Consider the following 23,978-nt stretch of genomic DNA (forward strand, 5'->3'; position numbering starts at 1 on the left):
ATTTGTTGAGATTTGGGCAAATAATTAAATATAAGAAACTCAAATTTTACAAACAAATGAATCAGACTAAAGATCTCACTTATACTTTGTCTCATAACTGTATAACCATAGGTAACATTTGTAGGTTTCCATATACAGCTATTTCTATAATTATGTTTATAGTTAATTTTGAGGTATTTAAAATATGTGAATAGAAATGATGTCATAGACATTGCACTTTTTGATTATTGATAGTGATGAGATTGGAAAATTTCTAAAGAAAAATAATTGTTTTTTTAAAACAGAAAAACTTAACTATTCTACCATACATTGAAGAATTAGTAACCAAGCTGAGTCAGTGGTATATTTTTGTTGTAATATTGCATTTTTTTAGCTATAAATGTTACTAATTATTGGTAATCCTAACTCTAGAGGGGTCATTATTTCACATATGTCTTTCCTCATGAACCATCAGAATTTCTGCTATGGTTGTTGCTAACATTTTGTGGGGGTGTGTGTTTAATAACCTAAATTCAGAGTAATTTGACACACGATATTAATTAGTTTCAGGTGTACAACATAGTGATTCAGTAACTGTTGTGTTCACCATAATTGCAGCTACCGTCTGTCACAATACTCAAATTTTTAAAATAAAACAAAACACAGAAGAGAATCCAAATGAATAAAATGCCAGGCTGAATTTCATTTCCCTTGACAGAAATGATTTTACCATTGAGCATATAGAACAAAAAGCAATTCCTATTAAATCTTTATTTGTATAGTAGGCATTTACTTTGTAGTAAATATGTCTTATATAATTATCTCAAAACATTAAAATGATTTAGAATACTTTCCATTTGGAATATCCAAGTTGAAATTATCTTTACATGAGGGTTATAGGGAAGATGGTAGAATTAGGAGGACACTAAACCCACTCTGTCCCACCAATGCAACTAGAGAACACTCACATCAATGGAAATAACCTAAAAAATGACCCCATGACTGGTATAACAAACTGCACAACTAGATTTAGAGAAGAGGCCACATTGAAGACATTAGAAAAGGTAGAGATGTGGTGGAGAGCACAACCCTCTAGGTGTGGCCAACAGAGGGGGGGGGCAAGAACCTCAAGTGTTGAGAAGGGTGAGAAACAGCTCAGCATACTGGGAAGCCTGCACAGAGAAGACAAATTCCCAAAGCATTTTGCTTTAAAGAGTAGAAGGACCAAATTTCATGAGTTCTTACAGCTGGCAGGATTTGAAGCCTGGCACTCTAAAAATCACTGGGCTTAGCTCAGAGAGCTTAGAGGGTACAAAGAAGCTGAGTCCTTGCCCTTTAAGAGCTGGCACAACAAAGAGACTGAGGAGATACAGCTTAGAAGCGCAGTTTGAAAAAAAAAAAAATCTGGGGCACAGTAGAAGGAGAGGTAGTTAATAATCTCACAGGTCCCTGAGGGACGTTTCTAGGAACAAGTGAGCTGGCAGGCACCATTTCCCTTCCTTGCTCTCCAGCATAATCACAGTCACCCGCAGGCACCAGTGATGCACAGACATTCACTACCTAAATTGCTTACACTGTGCCGCATCCTCTCTAGCTGTTCCTGACTCAAACCTGGCCTCGCAGGCCTGTCCCCCAGAAGACCACAGCAAACCTGGCCAACATTGCCTCTCCCAACCTCCTGCAAAGGTCATAGGCACCTTGTTAAAACTGCACCCCCTGCCTATGTTTTGCAGAACAGCCACAGCCAACCCAGTCTCAGCAGTGGTTCTGTGTCCCCTATGGGAGAAGACAGGTGCCACCTTGTTAAAAGTGTGTGCCTCTCCCATTACTTTCAAGAACAAGAGACATAGCTGACTTTCCTAACACATGGGAATAGACACAGAGTTAGGAAAAAAGACAAAGGAATATGCCCCAAATGAACAGGACAGAATCATACCAAGAGACCTAAGTGAATATGAGAAAATTAATATACCTGATTAGAGAATTTAGGGTAGTGATCAAAAAGGTGCTCTCTGTACTTGAGAAGAGAGTGGATAACATCAATGAGAACACAATAAATAAAATTAATATACATAATTGAATAAATAGCATCTAGAGGAAGCAGAAGAATGAATACCTGGGAAGCAGTAATGGAGAGTCATCAAGCTCAGCAAGTGAGAGAAAAAAATGGTTATGCAAAATGAGAATAGACTTAGAGAACTCAGTGACTCCATCAAGCATAGTAATCTTCATATTACAGGTTTCCCCAAAGTAGAATGAGAAAAGGGAACAGAAAATGTATTTGAAGAAATAATAGCTGAGAACTTCCCTAATGTAGGAAAGGAAACAGATCCCCCAACAAAATCAACCCAATGAAGTTGAAAATGGCAAGATTTCATTCTTTTTATGGATGGATAATATTCTATTGTATATCTTCTTTATCCATTCATCAGTAATGGGCACTTGGGCTGCTTCCATACCTTGGTAGTTGCAAATACAACTATAAACATACTGTGTGGGTATCACTTTGAAACAGTGTTCTTTATTCTTTGGGTAAACACCTAGTAGTATGATTGCTAGATCATAAGTTGTATTTTTAACTTTTTAAGGGTCCTCCATACTGTTTTTCACAGTGGCTGTACAGTGTGCCTTCCCACTAACAGTGCAAGAAGCTTCCTTATTTCCATATCCTTGCCAACAGCTATTGTATCTGGTGTTGTTGATTTTAGCCATTCTGACAGGTGTCAGGTGCTATCTCATTGTAATTTTGATTTGAATAGGAAACAGTGGCTTTGAATAATGCATTGGGTCTACGGCCATACCACCCTGAACGCGCCCGATCTCGTCTGAATAATGCATTGGATTTAATGTGTTATTCAATGGATTTAAGATGGATTTAAGAGTATATTCAGAACACTCTATCCTAGAACTGCAGAACACATATGCTTTTCAAGTGCACATGGAACAGTTCTCCAGAGTAGATCACATATTAGGCCACAAAAGAAGTTTCAATAAAATGAAGATTGAAGTCACACTGTGCATCTTTTTTGACCACAAGATTGTAAAAGACATTAATCACCAGAAAAAAATCTAGGAAGACCACCAATTCATGTAGGTTGAGTAACATGCTACCTAAAAATGAATGGGTCAACCAAGAAATGAAAGAAGAAATTATTACATGGAGACAAAAAAAATGAAAACACTTTATTATTAAATCTTTGAGATGTAGCAAAGTATTTCTGACAGGGGGGCATTTCTAGCAATACAGGCCTACCTTAAGAAGGAAGAATAATCTCAGACAACCTAACCTTACACCAAAAGTAACTACAAAAAGACCAAACTTAATACCAGCAGAAGGAAGCAAATAATAAAGATAAGTAAGTGATATGGAAACTAGAAAAGCAGTACAGCTGATCAAAAAACAAAAAACCCCAAGCTGGTTCTTTGAAAAGATCAACAAAATTGATAAGCCTCTAGGCAGCCTCATAAATTTAAAAAGTGGTCTCAAAATCACAAATGAAAGAGGAAAAATAACCAACACCATATAAATACAAACATTATATAAGGAAATTCTGAAAAATGATATGCCAATAATTTAGACAATCTAGAAGAAATGGATACATTTCTATAAACATATAAACTTATGGAGGAAGAAATGGAAAATTTGAACAGGCCAATTATTATCAATAGAATTGAACCAGTAGTCAAAAAACTCCCAGCCAATGAAAGTCCAAGACCAATGGGCTTCACAGGTAAATTGTGCCAGTCATTTAAAGACACTTTAATGCCTAGTCTTCTCAGGCTATTACCAAAAGAGAAAAAAGAAAAAAACTTCCAAATTAATTCAACGAAGGTAGCATTATTAGGATACCAAAACCAGATAAAGACATTACAAAAAGAGACCACCAAACCAGTATCTCTGATGAAGAAAGAGGCAAAAATCTTCAACCACATATTAGCAACTGAAATGGAACAATATATTAAAAAAATCATTCACCACCATCAAGTAAGATTCTTCAGATACAAAGCTGTTTCAATATTTGCGATTCAATCAACATGACATATCAATAAGAAAAATGATAAAAACCTTATGTTCATTTCCATAGATGCAGAAAAAGCATTTGACAAAGTACATCCATTTAGGATAAAAACACTTAACAAGGTAAGTTTAGAGAGACCACACCTCAATCATAAAGGCTATAAATGAAAAATCCTCAGTTAACATTATACTTAATGCTGAAAAACTGAATCCTAGCCATGGCAATCAAACAAAAAGAAAGAAAAGGCATCTAACCTGGTGAGAAAAAAGTAAAACTTTCACTGTTAATAGATGTCACAATATAGTATATAGAAAATGCTAAAGGTTCTACAAAAAATCTGCTAGAAGTGATAACTGAATTCAGTAAATTCATAGGATACAAAAATCAATGTACAGAAATATGTTGCCTTTCTATAATAAAGCAGTGGAAAGAGAAATTAAGAGAACAATGCATTTACAATTGCACCAAAATTAATAAAATACCTTAGGAATAAACTTCACCAAGGAGGTGAAAGACCTGTACTCTAAAACTATAAAACATTGATGAAAGAAATTGAAGACAACACAAATAGAAAGACATTCCATGCTCATGGATTAGAAAAACAAATATTGTTAAATGTCTGTGCTACCTAAAACAATCTGCAGAGTCAATGCAATCCTCATCAAAAAACCTATAGCCATTTTCACAGACCTAACTGTACAGAAGTAACTAACATTTATTTGGAAACACAAGATCCCAAAAGCCAAAGCAATCTTGAAAAACAGAATTGGAGGCATCACAGTTCCAGACTTCAAGTTATATTACAAAGCTGTAGTAATCAAAATAGTAGGTACTGGCACAAAAATAGACACGTAAATCAATGGAACCAGGTAGAAAACCCAGAAGTAAACTTGCAGTTATATGGTCAGTTACTCTTCAACAAAGGAGGCAAGAATATACAATGGGAAAATTCTCTTCTACAAAGGGTATTGGGAAAACTGGATGGCAACATGAAAAAGAATGAAACTGGACCACAGACACTATATTCAAAAATAAACTCAAATGAATTAAAGACATAAATGTGAGACCTGAAACCATAAAAGCCTAGAAGAGAGCCCAGGCAGTAATTTCACGGACATTGGCCATAACGATGTTTATCTAGGTAAGTCTCCTGAGCCAAGGGAAAGAAAGACAAACCAGGAAACAGACTCTTAAGTATAGAGAACAAACTGATGGTTACCAGAGGAGAGGTGGGTGGAGGGTTGGGTGAAGTAGGCCAAGGGGATTCAAGAATACATTTATCTTGATGAGCCTGAGTGAGGTGTAGAAAACTGAGTCACTGTATTGTACACCTGAAATTAATATAACACTGTATGTTAACACCACTGGAATTAAAATCTAGAGAACCTGGAATTAAAATCTAGAGCCACCTGGGGGGCTCAGTGGGTTAAAGCCTCTGTTTTTGGCTCAGGTCATGATCCCAGGGTCCTGGGATCAAGCCCTGCATCTGGCTCTCTACTCAGCAGGGAGCCTGCTTCCCCCTCTCTCTCTGTCTGCCTCTCTGCCTACTTGTGATCTGTCAAATAAATAAATTAAGAAAAAAATCTAGGGAACCTAATTTTTAAAAAACGCATGAATATGATGGCTAATTTTAAGTGTCAGCTTCACTGTTCGTAGGGTACCCAGACATTCAGCCTAGCATTATTCTGGATTTGTCTGAATGACATAAACTTTTGAATTGGTAGACTCAGTAAAGGAGGAGGTTCTAATATGGGTGGGCGTCCTCCAATGAAATTGAGACCTGACCAGAGGAAAAAAAAAGCTAAGTCAGAATTGCTTGTTTGAGCTGGACAGTGGTCACATCTTGCTTTTGGACTTGAACTGAAAAATCAGCAATTTGGGGGTCTTGAGCCTACAAACTTTCACACTAGAATTTACACAGTCACTTATCCTAGTTCTCGGGCCTTGGGACTTTGACTGAAACTACCCCGCAGCTTCCTTAATATCTAGCCTGTCAAGTGTAGATCTTGGGACTTCCCCGCCTCCATAATAATGTGAGCTAATTCCTTATATATTATACACATGTATCTTGTACACTGTTGGTTTGGTTTCGTTGGAGAACCTTGACTAATACAATGAGTTACATCAACTTGAATAAATCCTTAGTCTTTAACCTAAATAATCCATGAATCCTCTATTTTTACTAAGAAGTTAAGGCAAGGGTAGGATTCCAGTTAAGAATCAGCTCTCACAGGGTGCCTGGGTTACTCAGTGGGTTAAACCTCTGCCTTTGGCTCAGGTCATGATCCCAGGGTCCTGGGATTGAGCCCTGCATTGGGCTCTCTGCTCACCAGGGAGCCTACTCCCCCCGCCCCCGCCCCCTCTGCCTGCTACTCTGCCTACTTGTGATCTCTCTCTCTCTGTGTCAAATAAATCAGCTTTCACATTCATTGAACCATTTAACATGCATAATTTCATTTCCCCTGCTCCAACAATCTGGCAAATGGACAAAAGTAGTAGCAGTATTCACATTTTACTTGTGAATCTCAGAGGATACATGATTTGCCCAGATTTACAGTTCACATATCTAGAGAGTTTACATATTAAGACTTGAACCCAGATTTTTCACATACTAGTTTTATTTTAACTATATATGTATAAAATGAGATTTCATCATTTGAAGATGAAACCTGTGTCCAAGTCCAAATTCTTTAGTAGAGTTTTACTATTTCTTTGGGTTACTAGTACTTTATCATAGGTACAGTTTCCATTTAATTTACCTCCTTAAAATGTCTTCAAATATTTCTGAAAATAGATTGAATACACATAAACAGATACATTTTACAGCTGATGTTTTAAAATTTTAGCTTATTGGGGTTTCCTGTTAATTTTAAAATAAGATAAAAAGTATACAGAAGAATAAAACATATCTAGTTTTTCCTGAGGACCTTCTGGAGATTTTTCTCATCTTTCCCCTTGTTTACTAAACTTCCAACTAGTCGTTGGAAAAAGATGAAAGTTAAGGGGCACCAGCTGTGCTGGTTAAGTATCCCACTCAGATCATGATTTCAGGGTTGTGGGATAGAGCCCTATGTGGGACTCCCTGCTCAGCATGGACCCTGCTGGAGACCCACCCCCCACCAAAGCCCCTAAGCCCTCCCCCTCCTGCTCTCACTAAATGGGGAAATACATACAATACGTACATCCATAACACACACACTTTTAAAATAAGAAAAGGTAAAATTTTAATCATGGGGTTATGGTAGAGGCAGAACCCAATAATCTAAGCAATTTAGATATTTTTGGCCTCAGCTCTGAAAAATAATAAATGGATGTTCTGGGCTTATTATTTGGGGGGGACATTACTTCCTCTTACTTGAAAAAAGTAGACATGTATGAAAATGCAAAAACTCAAGTAGTATTGTAATTCATTTTACCCTCATGTAGTATATTTGATTCATCTGAGTTAAGAAAACAACTCTTCTTCTACTACAGTGTTTGTGTCCTTTCCCACAAGCCCAAACTAGGCACAAAACAGGCATGCTGAGTTGTTTCCCTCATAAATTTCCAAGACTCTGCTGGAGAGTGACTGACACTGCCAGGTCTTGCTACAGTTTATCAGAGTTAGGTCTCTAGAAAATGTTGAATTTGAAACTCAAGTGGAAGGGCCACACAATGAAAAAACTAAGGCTGTTTACAGAGCGGAGTGCCCTCAGTTAGTAAATCTAACCTAGAGGAAAGATTGGCCTTCTTAATGGCAGAAACAATGGAGTCTTTTCAAATCGTGTAGAAAAGCTCTTCAATTGCAATTTTACTTTTGTTTTGTTTAACAAGGCACATTAAGTGAGAAAAATGAAATAAATCAAATGGATTAAGACAATGAAAAGATGAAATACAGCAAAAACTCACTAAAAGAAAAATTTAATAAATGAATTTTTAAAAGCAGATCTAAAATGCATTTTGAAATAAGTCAGGTAGATTTGTTTCAGGACAGTCATGTATGCTTTTTTGTATTGTATGGGATATCAACAATTACAGTGTAAATAATCAAAATTGCTTTCAAATCAACATGGAAGTATATTATGGAAGATTTAATTCAACCTGTATTTCCTTGTCAGTGCTTGATCCTTAGTTTTGGTAGAAAGTAGACTTATAATTTGGGGGGAGGGCAGGGGTAAGTCATATACTCCTCTCTTCTCCCTTGCATAATGCCTTAAACAGCTACTTGACAGTGATAAATATCTTGCTTTTTGTGTTTTCTTAGTTGTCTGTAGAATATGTATCTCAGCAATTTGGTACATACTTCATGGATAAATACCCTGTTCCTTGGTAACCTAATGTTGATTAATCAGTGTTTATTAAGTAGAAAGGGATAAATTTGATGAGGTCAAGAGGAGTTAAGTACTTGACAGCACAATCTGTTAGGCTTATATTAGACCTGAATGGGTTGAAAATGGCTTGAGTTTCACAAAGACTTTAGAAGAGTCAAACAGTTCTCACTGAACTGTGGCATCTGACATTCTCTACTAATCAAAGTGGTAAACCCCCTGAAGATGGAGTGATCCAGACCTTATATTAACACATATCTTGTGTTGTAATCCAGTATTTGTTAAAGGACAGATTCTTAGGTAAATGCATAAATTAAAAGTGGTTTCATCTTGATAGAAAAAACCCATACAAAACACAATCTTGCAGCAAAGTATTTAGAGGAAATGTATGTGTGTGTACACACATTCACACATATAATAAGTAAAAAATAGGCTTTAAGGCAAAAGCTTTAAATTTCTTACCTAATAATGCAGGGAACAGTTCATAGTCACAATTGTCTAGAAACTATATGCTCCAACAACATAACCTTAAAATTAATAAAAAGTTAACAAAATTGCAAGAAGAAATGGGCATATCTATAGACTTTTAAAACACTTCTTTCAGAGACTGATAGAAATGAAAATTACTTAGAATTGAAAATACAACAAAAATTTAATCTGGCTATATCTAGAACCTGCCCAACACACATTCTTTCATATTGACTAAGCAAATGGTGGCAAAGGATTATTAATATACTGATAGCATTGTATTTAGAAATATTCATAATGAAGATGAAAGCACTACACATTAAATTTGTGGGATGGAACTAAAGTGGCATTTTGGCACACACATTAGACAAAGAAAGTTAATGAGCTGTTCATTTAATCCAAGAAGTTAGAAACAGAACAGAGAAAATAAATGGAGAAATTAAACAGAAAATAAAGAAGCAATAGAGATGACCAATAAAAGCAAAATCTTTGAAAGGACTTAAAGCAAGATTAGCCAAGAAAGTAAGTATAAAATCATCAGAATGAAAGAACAAAAGATTTTAAATATTAAAATAATACCTTTATGCTAGTATATTTGAAAATTTAGTTAGCTGGTTTTACAAAAAATGTAATTGGCAAATACTGACTCAAAGATATTCCCCACAAATTTACAATGATTAATACATTGAATCAGTATTGTAAAAACCTAGGAATTAAAAAAAATATAACCAGATAGTTTAACAGATGAGTTTTACCAAAAGCTTAAGGATGAAATACTCATTTTAGACAAACAGATTGAAAAGAGGGAAAAGAAATGGAAAGCAGCCCAGCACATTTTGTGGTACCATTATAATCCTATCATCAAAAGCAGTATTAAAAAGGCAAGTTCTATTATGATCACTTGTAACTGCAACTGTTTGTTGAATTTAGTCATGTATATCTGCTATTAGCCAAGCACTGCCCTGGATGCTTTGTAGGTATTAGCCAATTTAGCCAAGCTGCTAAAGAATATTAGTTAATTTTTTTCACCCTTTGTCAGAAAAGTATGAATTATCAATAAAATCCTTCTGTTAAACATATGATCAAAACATAAAATGAAAGTGTGCAACCAAAGTAAGTTTCTAAGTGGCTCCTGTATTAGTCAAGCAGGGAAAGTGACTTCACTTACTGTAAGATAATGAGTTTATTAAATGGTGTTTGGTTGCAGCAATTGAAGAACTGTTTCTAAAGAAACTTGCTTGACTATTAGCATTATGGCAAAAACACTGCTTAAAGGGCTGAAATTAAGATATTGGGGATAATAATCAATTAAAAACCAAAGCAACTGATTAAAAGTGGTTTTCTTTGTCTCTGTATAAGTGGAGATGTTACTAATACTGCTAGGGTTTTGTTTTTTTTTTTTTTTTAAATAATCAGTGATGAGTTTGAAGTGACAAAAGACTTTGTGTTTATGAATAGTATAAAGTGAAACAGCTTTCACTGAGAATATTTTCATTGTAAAGAACAAAATAATTCAGTAAAACCTAAATGGAATCTGCTAAGATGTATGAAGCAGAAAGGCTTATTTGGACAAATTTACAAAGTTTATTAAAATATAAGTCATATGGTTACTTCCTGAACTATTTATTTTTTGAGTTAGGTATATTGTGGAAAACCTTTGAATTGATCATGTGATGTTGTACAGCAGTGTCAGCGTTAAACTTTGTTTTCTTCAATTTAATTATCCTTTGTTGCTTTTGCTTTAATGTCAAATCCAAAATATCATAGCCAGATTGAGGTCTTGGAGTTTACCATCTATTTTCTCTTCTAGGAGTTTATGGTTTCAGGTCTTAAAGTATTTGATCAACTTTGGGTAAATTTTTATGTATAGTTTTAGAGGTTCCATTTCATTTCTTTGCCTATGGCTATCTGGTTTTCCCAGCACCGTTTATAAAAGAGAATGTTCTTTCCCCATTGTGTATTCCTGGCTCTTTTGTCCTAAATTAATTAACCACATACATCTAAGTATAGTACTGGGCTATCTCTGCCAATTGGTTTGTTTGTGTTTATGCCTATACCACATTATTTTGATTACTAAAGCTTTGGTAACGTTTTTTGAAATCAGGGAGGACGTTGCCTCCAGCTTTGGTCCTATTTCAAGATTACTTTCTCTATTTGAGGTCCTGTGTGGTTCCATACAAATTTTAGGATTGACAATTTTAGGTGTTCCTTCCCAGTTTGGAATGCATCTATGGAGAAGACTGTATGCTTTGTATCTGTTTTTGTTCTGATTGATTTGCAGATATTGAACCATTCTTGAATCCTTGGAATAAACCCACCTGATCATGCTGTGTGATCCTATCAATATATTATTGAATTTGGCTTGCTCTGTTCTGTTAAGGATTTTTGTCTATATATACATGAGCGATAGTAGCTTTTAATTATCTTTTCTTATTGTATCCTTCTCTAAATTTGGTATTTAAATATATAACTACGGAAAATCAAAACATAAAGACAACAAGAAGAAAGGAACAGAGGATTTGCAAAAAGCCAGAAAACTATTGACAAAATGGCAATAAGTACATGCCTGTGAACAATTACTTTAAATACAAATGCCTAAATTATCCAATCAAAAGACACAGAGGGACTGAATGGATAAAAAATTAGACCCATCTTGATACTCCCTACAAGAGACTAGCTATCAGACCTAAAGATACAGACAACCTGAAAAAGAAGGGATGGAAAAATATATTTCATGCTAATAAATGAAAAGAAAAACAAAGCTGGGTAGCAATACTTAGACAAATTAGACCTTAAAACAAAGACTCTAATAAGAAACAAAGAAGGGCATTACACAGTGATAAAGGGATTGATCCAATAAGATGCAATGATTGTAAATACCTATGTATCCAACATAGAAGCACCTAAATATTAAAAGCTAATATTAACAGACATAAAGGGAAAAATTAACAGTAATATGAAAATAGTAGGGAATTTTAACACCCTACTTGTATCAACAATACATGATCCAGACAATCATTTTTTAAAGTGGCTTTAAATGATATGTGCTTGACAGATATATAGAATATTCTGTCTAAAAACAGATTCACATTGTTTTTCAAGCACATGGGACATTTTCCAGAATAGATCATATTAGGCCATGAAGAAGTCTCAATAAGTTTAAGAAGATTGAAATTGTACCAACCATCTTTTCTGACCACAACAGTATGAAACTGGAAATCAAGTAGGGGAAAAAAAAAACTGTGGGAAAAAAAATATGGAAGCTAAACTATATGCTACTGAACAACCAATGTCTCAACAAATAGAGGAAACTGAAAAATACCTTGAGACAATAAAAGTAGAAATTTTCTGAATGAAGCAAAAACAGTGCTAAAAGACTCTTGTAATCATACAGGCTTGCCTAAAAAAAAAAATTCAAATAAACAAACTTTGTGCATAAATAAATTAGAAAAAGAACAACAAAGCTCAAGGATAGTAGAGAGAAGAAAATAATTAAGATCAGAGCAGAAGTTAAAAGAATCTAGGAATAAATTTAATCAGGATGTTAAAGAACTGTACTCTGAAAACATTAAATACTGATGAAAGAAATTGAAGACAATACAAATGGAAAGGTATCCCATGCTCATAGAGTGGAAGAATTAGTGTTAAAACATCTGCACTATTCAAAGCAATCCATAGATTCAATGCAATCCCTATCAAAATACCAATAGCATTTTCCACAAAACTAGAACAAATGTACTAAGATCTATAGGAAACCACAAGACCTCAAATACCCAAAGCAATCTCAAGAACAACAAAGCCAGAGGTATCACAGTCCCAGATTTTAAGATATACCACAAAGCTGTAGTAATCAAAACAGAATGCTACTGACACAAAAACACATGTAAATCAATGGACCAGGATAGAGAGGCCAGGAATAAATCCATACTTATATGGTCAATTAATCCATGACAAAGGAGACAAAAATATACAGTGGGGGAAAGATAGTCCCTTTAATAAATGGTGCTAAGAAAACTAGACAGCTTCATTTTGTGCCAAAACCAAAAACCAAACAAACAAAATCAATCTCTCATACCATACAGAAAAATAAACTCAAAATGGGTTCAAGACCTAAATGTGAGACCTGAAACCATAAAACTCCTAGAAGAAAACATAGGCAATAATCTCTTTGACATTGGCCTCAGCAACATTTTTTGGGGGCAGGTCTCCACAGGCAAGGAAAACAAAAGCAAAAAAACTATTGGCAATATAACAAAATAAAAGGCTTTTGTGCAGCAAAGGAAACTATCAAACAAATTGAAAAGGCAAACTACTGATTAGGAGAAGATATTTGCAAATAATATATCCAAAGAGCAGTTAATCTCCAAAATATGTAAAGAACTCAACACCAAAAAGCCCCCCAAACAATCCCATTAAATAGGCAGAGGACCCAAATAGACATTTCTCCAAAAATGACGTACAGATGGCCAGCAGATGCATGGGAAGATGCTCGATGGCAGGAATCATTTGGGAAATGCAAATAAAGACCACAAGGAGGTTATCACCTCACACCTGTCAATGTCTAGACTCAAAGTGACAAGAAATAACAAGTGTTGGTGAAGATATGTAGAAAAAGAAACCCTCGTGTACTGCTGGTGGGAATGGAATTTTATGTAGCCACTATGGAATATGGTATGCAGGTTCCCCAAAAAATCAAAACTAGAAATCCCATATGATCTAGCACTTCACTACTGGCTAACTACCCAAAGAAAATAGAAACACTCCTTTGAAAAGATATATGTACCTCTATGTTTATTGCAGCATTTTTAACAATAGCCAAAATACAGAAGCAACCAAGTGTCCATCAGTAGATGAATGAGCTGTGTGTGTGTGTGTGTGTGTGTGTACACATGTAATGGCCTATTACTCAACCATTAAAAAAATGAGATATTGCCATTTGATACCATAGGGATGGATCTCTAAAGAGTATTATGCTAAGTGAAATAAGTCAGAAAGTCAAACAACATATGATTTCACTTATTTGTGGAACCTAAAAAATGAAACAAATAAAAGCAGAAACAGACCCATCAATACAGAGAACAAACTAATGGTAGCTAGGGGGATAGGGCATGGCAAAATGGTTGAAGGAAAGGATAAGATACAGGCTTCCAGTTATGGAATGACGGTCACAGGAACGAAAGGTACAGCTTACAGAATATAGTTCATGAATTTAAAATTGGCTTGTACGGTGGCAGGTGATAGCTATACTTGAGTGAAATGGCAACCTTCACAATGGGAGAAGATAATTGCAAAGGCCCTAGCTGATAAACTGTTAGTATCTGGAATCTAAAGAATTTAATAAATTCAACACCCCCCAAAATAATCCAGTTAAAAAATGGGAAGACATGAGTAGACTTTTTCCCAAAGATTCCATACAGATGGCCAACAGATGCATGAAAAGGTGCTTAACCTCACTCATTGTGAGGGAAACACACAATTGTGATGAGCTACTACCTCACACCTGTCAGAATTGTTAAAATTTATACCACAGGAAACAACAGATGTTGGCAAGTATGCCAAGAAAGGGGAACCCTCTTACTCTGTTGGTGGGAATGGAAACTGGTGCAGCTGCTCTAGAAAACAGTATGGAGGTTCCTCGGAAACTTAAAAATAGCACTACTCTATGATCCAACACTGCTAGATATTTATCAAAGAATACAAGAATACTGATCCAAAGGGGCACATGTACCCCAATGTTTATAGCAGCATTATCAACAATAGTCAAATTATGGAAAGAGTCCAAATGCCCATTGGCTGATGAATGGATAAAGAAGAGGTGGTATATATATATATATATATATATATACATACATACATACATACACACACACACACACACACACACACAATGGAATATTGCTTCACCATTAAAAACAATGAAATCTTGCCATTTGAATGATGTGGGTAGAGCTAGAGGGTATTATGCTAATAAGCAAAATAAGTCAAAGAAATACCATACAGTTTCACTCATTTGTGCAATTTGAGGAACAAGACAGATAAACATAGGGGAAAGAAAAAAAGACAAAACATAAAATAGACTCTTAACAATAGAGGACAAATGAGGGGTTGCTGGAGGGGAAGTGGGAGAGGATGAACTAAATAGGTGATGGGCTTTAAGGAGAGCACTTGTGATGACCACTGGGTGTTACATGTATATAATGAATCAAATTCTTCTAATATTACACCAAATGTTAAGTATAATTTTAATAACTTGAAACAAAAGTAAGCTAGCATAGGAGTTGTTGAATCACAGTGTTGTACACCTGAAACAAATATAACATTGTATGTGAACTATATTTTGATTTAAGAAATACATCAAAAAATAAAGTGAATTATGGATATACATCTTCATTTAATTAGAATTTACTTATAACTTATAAATAAATACCTTATAAATCTTCCCCCAAACCTTTAAAAAAAAAATCAAAGATTGATTTTGGTGGAGCTTAATTCTTCTAACATTTTCTGTTACCATGAATTACCTCTTACTCAGATTTTCAGAATGACTATAAAGTCTGCATAATTATGGTATTTAAAACTGGTCAAGTTTTCTGATTTGCTTTGACACTTGATATTCAAATCATTTTCTCTTGAAACATCTACTGTGTCATTCTTTTTGCTTGTTTTATTTACTGGCCGCTCCTCCAGAATGCACACTTTTTAATGGCTTTGTTATTTGAGCAAATCTCCAAGAATATTTTCCTTGACTTCATTAAATTTAACATCTTCACAAAATTTGACATTTTACTTTACATTGATTGTTCAGTTGAAGCTAAGCCAGTCAGGTATGAATTGTCTGAATGAGGGAGATAAGAATCTTAGTAACAGGGGTGTCTGGGTAGCTCAGTCAGCTAAGAGTCTGCTTTCTGGTCAGGTCATGATCCTGGGGTCCTGGGATTGAGCCCTATGTGAGTCTTCCTGCTTAGCAGGAAGTCTCCTTCTCCCACTTCTGCTTCCTCTCCTCCTCCCTGACCCTCGTCCTCTCTTGCACACACACTCTCAAATAGATAAATAAAATCTTTAAAAAAAAAAAGTACTAGTAACAAACAAAAGAGCTGTTTGAGTAGTCACTAATTTTGTTCATTTTTTACTTAATTTTTTTGCTTCCCTACTCTACCTCTTAACTTGGAAGATTTGAGTAATATTCAGCAAAAACAATTCCTTCTAGTTTTAATTATACTTAATCCTGATCCTGTAGATCTAAAAGACTCCAAGATAATGGAAGTCAACTTTCTTCCAGAAAATAACAAAGTTGTGAATGGCTTCTGTGTTACTGAGCTATCTAGAATTTGTCTGTGTTAATAATTAGAAAGAAAGTGAAAACTATATATTAGTTTGGAAGCCTTTATCTCTGAGCCAGAGATAGAGAATAACCTGTGAACCATGGTGTTAGAACGAAATCACAATCTTTTTATCCCAAAAAGAACTTGAGCCCTAGCCTCACCCTTTCTTAATTCCATCTAAAGACATTAACCAGCCACTTGGCTTGTCAGCAAAAACATCATAAAATGTTACAACTTCTAATAAAATGATCAACTAGACATGACATATCTACATAATTGAGGAAAGTCCTACTTTGTTTTATAAAGATTTGTACTGGTCCTGGGATACTTGAATATAAAGGGTAAAAAATCCAAATTTAAAGTTGGTTCGTCCATAAACCAGAACCGATTATGTCATGATATTTTCTTAATCCATTCAGAACTTTCCAAATGCACTAGTTGCTATTGATTTGCTTCCATGCTTTTTCATGAATTCCTGTCTACGCGTGCAACATCCCCGTATCTCGTATCTCTCCCTTTCAGCTTGCTGTATCAGCCTTGGGATTTTGTAAACAGCAGAATAAATGGAAACTAACTCCTGCTAGGAAATCAAGGCTTTAAGGCTGTGGCAGAAATGGAAATAAGTCCCTCTCAAATGTCTGAGTTCTTGTGTGCTAGTCTTGTCTCTGTCCTAATTAGATTACAAGTGAAGCTGTTCCCATTTCCTGAGATGTGCCTCCTTGCTGGCAGGAGTCCCCTTCTCCCTTCGGGTACAGGGTGAAAGGGGTTGGGTCTTGACCTGTTTCTATCAGGCCTCAAGAAGGAGGAACAGGATAAAATAACATCCCCTGTTTCAGTTCAGGAATTGAATAGTATTATATGAAAAGTTCTCTAAGAAAAATCTGTTTAAATCATTTCAAGTAAGAGAATTGCTACAATTCTTGAGCATGCCTTCAGTTAATGTCCCCAGTAATGTTTATTCAAGGATTTTAAATATATTACTCATTGCAAATTTAATAGTTATGGCTCTTACCTTTCATTAAGTAGTTGCTATAACAATGAACACTTAAAACCTTTATAACACCTAAAAAAAAGCTTAATAATCCAAGAATTGATGGAAAGTATTTTAAAAATCTTTAAGACATTTCTGTTAACTAAATTATTTTAAAGTAAAAATGTACAAAGAAATAAAAACTTACAATATGTTGTCAAAAAGCAGACCTATCTGATTTGGTTTAATTATAGGTAATATAATTGGCTTAAATTATATGTAATAAACGTTTGGACACCTGAATGTTTTAGGCAAATAAATACAGAAGCAGCTTTAACAATACCTAAAGCACTATCCCAGGTCTGGTTTCTTTGTGGAATTGTTTGTACTGATCATTTACTTACTGCATCCTCCTAAAACTAACTGCTATCTAATATTTTTAAATACTAATTTTTACTAACTTAACACATTTTAAAATACTAACCAACATGATAGAAGAAAAGCAGTCCCCTGAAATAAAAAAATATGCAATTCACATCCTTACTATGCCACTTAAAAGCTGTTGAATTGCAACCATGTCATTGAACTCTTCTATCCCAGATTTCCTTTGTTCTAAATGGAGGAGTTTGTAATCTGGAGTCATTAGCATCACAATCTAGGACGTTTCCATCTGCTTAGGTGGGACCTAAAATTATTTGTTAACCAAGGGTGCAAACAGAAAGCATTTGCAAGTCCCAACATTTTACACTGCTGCAATAGCTGTAGAGTAGACTTAAAATCGAGTTTGCCAAAAAGCACGTATTAGGAGTAGGTCTTCAGGGTCTTTCCACAGAAAGAAGTGATCATCTGGACAAGGAGTCTGAGAAAACTCAGCCACTCATTTCATATCATGTTGCTCTTTGGCATTTCAGAGAGCTGATGTATTTGATTAAAGGTATCAGTAGCTTTCACAAAAGAGTAAGTGAATTAAGTCAACAATTTAATGGTCATGTTCAAAGTACCGGAACAAAGATTGTTCACGTTAATTTTGGGATTATTTTTTCTAGGACCCACGGATCTCAGCATGAAGAGGCAGTTGGCAACTAGCTCAGGATCCTCCAGCAGTTCAAGCTCCAGACCCCAGCTGAGTCCAACTGAGATCAATGCCGTGAGACAGCTCGTTGCAGGATACCGAGAATCAGCTGCATTTTTATTGCGTTCTGCAGATGAACTGGAAAATCTTATTTTACAACAGAACTGAGTCAAATGACGATCCTATTCACTGAGGTCTAAATTTGCAGTTTCCACTAATGACATTTTGATTTCCCAGCAGAGACGCTTCTGGTCTTACTGCACAGTCTTAAGAGAAATACTTCCATTATGCCACATTGTCCTTGAACCATAAAGTGATGTGTTAAGGTGCTTCAAAGGAACTCTGACCTCTGAAGTACTTGAGATACTGTAATGTGTCCAGCCTACTGCTTTATGTTTTAGTTTCTCAGCATAAATATCTGGGGGGGGAAAAAAGCTGTATATTCTTAATTCAAGGATAAAACAGAAGAAGTTTGTGGTATAAAAAATAGTTCAAGATCCAACTGACATATTAGTGGAATTTACTACTGACTTACTGGACAGAAAGCTACAGTATCTGGCAAAAAAAAAAAAAAAAAAGCCAAATTTCTTGTTGCTACAGGATATAACAACACTGAGAAGGATCTTGTATTTTAAAAAAATATATATATGTAATTTTTATAAAAAGACAAAAACTTGTTTTTCATTCAAAATTGTCATTTTTACTTTGGTAACTTTTTCATAGGTCCTAAAAGAAAACTGTTTTGAGAAACTACTGTAAGTACCTTTTCCACATCCCTTTGCCTTCTCCTCTTTCCAAATCCTTTCTACAAAAAATAACAATGCTGGAAAACAAACCCTTGCTATGTTCTTGAAATCGTCACATCGGGAACCACTTCCACGAGAAGCCTGCGCGTCTGCACTCGCGCTCGTCATGCCTCTCAACATCGCAGTTTCGCAATAGAGGTTTTCATCACAGAATGTTTTAATATTAAAAAAGACATATCATTGAAAAAAAAAAAATCACACCTTGGTTCCTTACTGCTGCTCACCGTGGATTGACGCTGCTGTGTTCCAGGCGCGCCTCCAGCAGCAGTTGGATGTAGATGGCTGAATGTTAAGAGGTTGCAAGTGACAATCTGAAAATTTGCACTCGTGTGTAGTTTTTCTTTCTCTCTTTCAGAAATAGTTTCCAAAAAGACCATTACCTCTCCTGATAGGATTTGTATAATTTGCAGTTCTAGGTAATGAATTACAGCGATGTAAAGAACTCTCAGTGGACGCAGCTGCAGCTTTTCCACGAACTTTCCCTTCCTCTCCCTCTCCCCCGACCGTTGCCCTTTCTTATTTTATAGTGTTGGATACCCATGAATGGTGTTTTCTTTGTGCACTGAGGCAAGCCTATTTTTTAAATATTTAGGGAGAAGTACATCAGTTTATGCTTCTTGTACAATTATCTTTCTGTTGTTCTGCTTTGGTTGGATTAAAAATTCTTTGTGCATTCCTGAATTTGCCTTATTTTATGTAAAACTTATGTCATTCAGTTTTTGATAATGAGTTTAAGGCATCAGTGATATTTCTTATGTACTTGTTACATATAGTTTTTCAAGTAATGACTGTGATTGTGACCAAGTAATGTGCACTTTTTCTTGTAACTGTGGACATTGCTATGCTTTTTCTTCTAGTGTTTCTAGAATTACTGTTCCTGACAGTTACGTAAAACAAACAAAAAAACACAAAAAAAGAACTTTTGTGATACTGTTGGTGAATATAATGTGAAAAACTTATTGAAATATGAGTATTTTGGAAATACATAGATGCACAAACATCTTTTAAGGTGTGGATTTAGAGTTTGCTTATTTAAATGAAAATTCAAAAAAAAATCGAGGGCTGGTATAATTTTATCTGTTTTGTTTGGTTTAATAAACAGATTTCTGTGTAAAAATAATGATTGTGAAAACTTCCAAACTTTCTGAAGGATACTATGCATTTAGCAGTTGGCTTTGAAAATATGCAATGCCATTTTGTACCCAGCATTTAGTATAAGAAGGACAGTTAACCTTATATCTGAGGATTATCCCAAGATCCCCTAGAGTCTCAACATTGTCCAATAAAGAATTTTTCCAAGACAGGGTAAGGGAAATTAGCAAACCAAGGATATTTATTTGATTATTTAAATCTGAGTTAAGAATTTCTTTTACTCCTCATTTTTATATAAGTAATTTGGGTCTTTTAGTCACTCCTGATTTAACATCTTAGGAGAAGCATTTCTCTGTTGGAAGTGCCTCTTTGCTGCTTCGATTTTTGCTGCAGTCATCTTTGAAGACTTGGACATGGTTGCCATTTCAAAAAGTAACCGGTTTGAGTTCAGCATATACATAAAAATCCTTAAGAGTGATAATGAAGCAAACAGTAGAAAAGGGAAGTTCCAGCAAAGTGCTCTTGTTTTCATTACATTCCTACCTTCAACTAGAACTCCCAGGCCCTCCTACCAAGAACAAAATTCCCTGAAAGTTTCTGCTTTTTGAACTTTTATCGCAAAGAGAAAGGGTACTGGGACTCCCACTGTTTCCCTGGGAGAGCTCAGAGGCCACGAAGCCTCATAAGCTTTTGTTTCTCTTCTTGCTTTAGGACTTGTGCCTGAAAACACCAGGGTCCTCTTTTACACTGGAAGAATCCATGCCCCTTTATAAAGCATTTCGGAGAAACTAGGTGCAGGTTCATATTCTCATTCTACTGAGGTGATAGGAAACAATCATAAACACAGAGATCAAACAGAAGTTCCTGCTACTTCTGCCAGTTGGCTTCCCATACAACAGCAGTGTCTTGTCAGATGTGTGTGACTTTATCACACCTAATAAGAAAACATGACTTGACAGGACCACAGAGAATACAAACACAAGCAGTTACTGAATTTTCTTAAATTGTGTAGGTCAAGTCACAATACTCAGTAGAAAGGACATTCAGCTACAATGATAGCCACGAATTACTGACTATTGATTCAGGGAGAGCCATTTTATTTCCTTTTCACAATAACTGTGGGCAATGAGGACAGTCACAGTCCCTTTTACAAAGGAAATCAAGAAGCTGAAATCACTTGCCAGGAGCCCAGGACAAAGGCTGCAGCCACCCTTTGAACCCAGGCACATCGGATGCCTGAGCTCCCCTCCTGGTCCCTGCAGTCTGCTGCCTCCCAGATACTTAATAATGGTCTTCTACCCTGTGACTCAGAACCAGATCTTTATAGTAAAGTTGAGCAGTTTTGCACGGTAGATAATAGCTATTGAAAATGCTCTTAACATCAAAGCATTTGACTTAACGTGCCCAATTTTATCCCGCTTCTAGAGGTTTAATTTCCTTTAAATTACATTCTCTACAAATATCTAGAGCAACCATAAAACTACCACTGATGAAAATCAAACACATAAGGCAGGAAGGGAAGGCAGTGACTTGTTAACAATGAAGGGGGCCAGTAGTGTATCTGGTAAGGAAAGGTGAAAGTCAGTATCCAGCTGAACCCAGAAAACTTAAGTCCATTCACTTTAGATTTTAGTCTCAGATATTATACCTATGTTCTTCATTAATACAAATATTCAGAAATTAATCTTTGTATGCCAAAAATATTTTCTAATTTTGTACGGCTCAAGTTTCAAACTTCATAAAAAAATAAAATAGAGCAGGTATTAACAATGTGTTAATTAACAATAAACAGTGTAATTAATGTGGTAATTAACAATAAAAAAATAGAGCAGGTAGATATTAACAATGTGTTTCAACGTGTTTGAGATGCAGAAATGTGGCAAAGTAAGGACTGAGCACAAGATAACCTACAGGAGCTTACTATATTCACTGGAGCTCATCTCCTCCAAGATTGTGAGGGAGATAAGGTCAATCATGTTCAACATTTATTTTTAAAACAAAAAATAAAATTAAACTTGGGAAGTACAGAAAGATGACAGAAAAATAATCATCCCAGCACCAGTTGAGAACCATGAATATCATTTTATAGCCTATCTTGCAAATTTTCTCTAAACAGATATGTATTTATTTGATTTCATTGTCCTATGGTGTTTCCTCAGCTACTTTTCTAACCTAACAATATAGCGTGAGTATTTTCCACACTATGGGTTATTATTTTTAATGACTACCTGGCATCACATTGTCTGAATGTATTAGTGTTCTACTGCTGCTGTAACAAAGGACAACAGACAACAGAAATTTATTACAGTCTCAGGTTGGAAGTTTCACTGGACTAAAATCTAGATTTTGGTAAAAATGTTCCTCTCTGGAGGCCCTTGGGGAGAATGTTGCCTTGCTTGCTCTGCTTCTCAGACACTCCTCAACTGGTGTCCCCTGCTTCCATCTTTAAGTCCAACTGACTTCTTCTGCCCCCCTTCCACATTTAAGGACCATTGTGAGTAGCCTGGGACCACATAGATCAAACAAGATCACCCCTTTATTAAGGTCAGCTAATTAGAAACTGTAATATCCTCTCCAAACACAATTCCTTAACTTGACATGTAACAAAACTAAAGTACCTTAATTTCTTTTTAAAAATAACTCTTTGTGCCCAGATACTACAGGTGCATATTCCAATAACCTATAGTAAAGATATTAAGTCAGCAGCACAAGCTTTTTTCAAATAATTGTCAGCTGCCATACCACACTTATTTTTCTTTTCCTGTATAAAGTATATTATTTTGGAAATTTTAATAGAATTTTCCTCACATGTCTCACATTCAAATTGAGTATAAAGAACAAATAAATATGGTAAAAGTACAGCTCAATCTTCCAAGGGATATTAAACAAAAATACCTCTGAACATTTTCCTGATTTCTTAGTAGGTGGTTCTGCCTAAGAAATTCCCTGATCCATGTTTGAGAGGTCTCTAACTCATTAGCCTGGAGGGGGTACATGAGAATCCAAAGCTTAACTAAATTATTTAAGTAATCCAACTGCATTTATAAAACTTTTAGTGCCAATTACTAGTGGTGTTTTATTTGCCTGAACAAGTTGTGATATATTTGACATTAAATGTTATTAGGTGACACATTTTAAAAAGGAGGGTTTGGCACTAAACATATTGAATTCAAGATAGCTGAATTAAAACATTTGCTAGGACACTATTTTTATCTACATGTCAGAATTTTTATTTTCCCTTATTTACTGTTTTGTTTTTTTCCTTTAAAGACTATCCACTGAATGAAAGAAGATACAGATAATTCAAGGCCATTTTTAATGCCAGGAGAGAAAAAAAATTATAAAAGCATATAAAAGCATAGACCACAGAAAGCAAATGCTATTACTAACTGTGTGGGATTGGTGCTGGTTTTTTTTTCCCTTGAAAGTTCTGATTTCTTATTTTGTTTATTAGAGAATGAATTAGATCAGTCTGCGCATGATAAAGGTCTTCTACTTATTGAAGTACTCTGTTATGGTAACAGAACAAGTGGTCAGAGATTCCAAACAGATTCTTCTTAGTTCTTTGCTGACAGAAGGATTCTAAAGTCTGCCATGAACTACTCTCTCTGAAGTAGCATGCCTCTTAGCTCATTTTATTGTTTTTCATTTTAATGAATATATATTCTTTGACCTACTATATGCTAGACATTGCACTGTCATCCAGAAAGAAACTATTTCTACTTCAAGGAGTCCCGTCTAATGGAAGAGAGGGACAGAGGTACAGATAATTACAATACAAAGAGAAAGATTAACAGCATAACATGTAATGATAGAAACATGTGAGACAGGTCAGAGGAGAGCACAGACCCTGTAGTGGAAGTAGAGAAATAGGCTGGGTCTGGCTGGTCACCAAGACTGGAGCTCACGGCAATACCTGGCAAAATTGTTGGGTGTGTTTGGG

The 23,978-nt window shown here is 35.4% G+C and overlaps 1 protein-coding gene across 10 annotated transcripts in view; it reads left to right on the top strand.

The window, feature by feature from the left end:
- Nucleotides 1-20,063, top strand: part of NOL4 (nucleolar protein 4) — a 410,591-nt gene extending 390,528 nt beyond the window's left edge. For all 10 annotated transcript variants that reach the window (XM_082699570.1, XM_082699569.1, XM_082699571.1 and 7 more), the window contains one exon: nucleotides 18,112-20,063. In XM_082699570.1, coding sequence (XP_082555696.1) covers nucleotides 18,112-18,305 — 194 coding nt within the window. In that variant the 3' untranslated portion in view covers nucleotides 18,306-20,063. The remainder of the gene's footprint in view (nucleotides 1-18,111) is intronic.
- Nucleotides 20,064-23,978: the final 3,915 nt, after the last annotated feature.

Source organism: Mustela nivalis (genome assembly GCF_964662115.1).
Source record: "Mustela nivalis genome assembly, chromosome: 14".
Taxonomy (NCBI): domain Eukaryota; kingdom Metazoa; phylum Chordata; class Mammalia; order Carnivora; family Mustelidae; genus Mustela; species Mustela nivalis.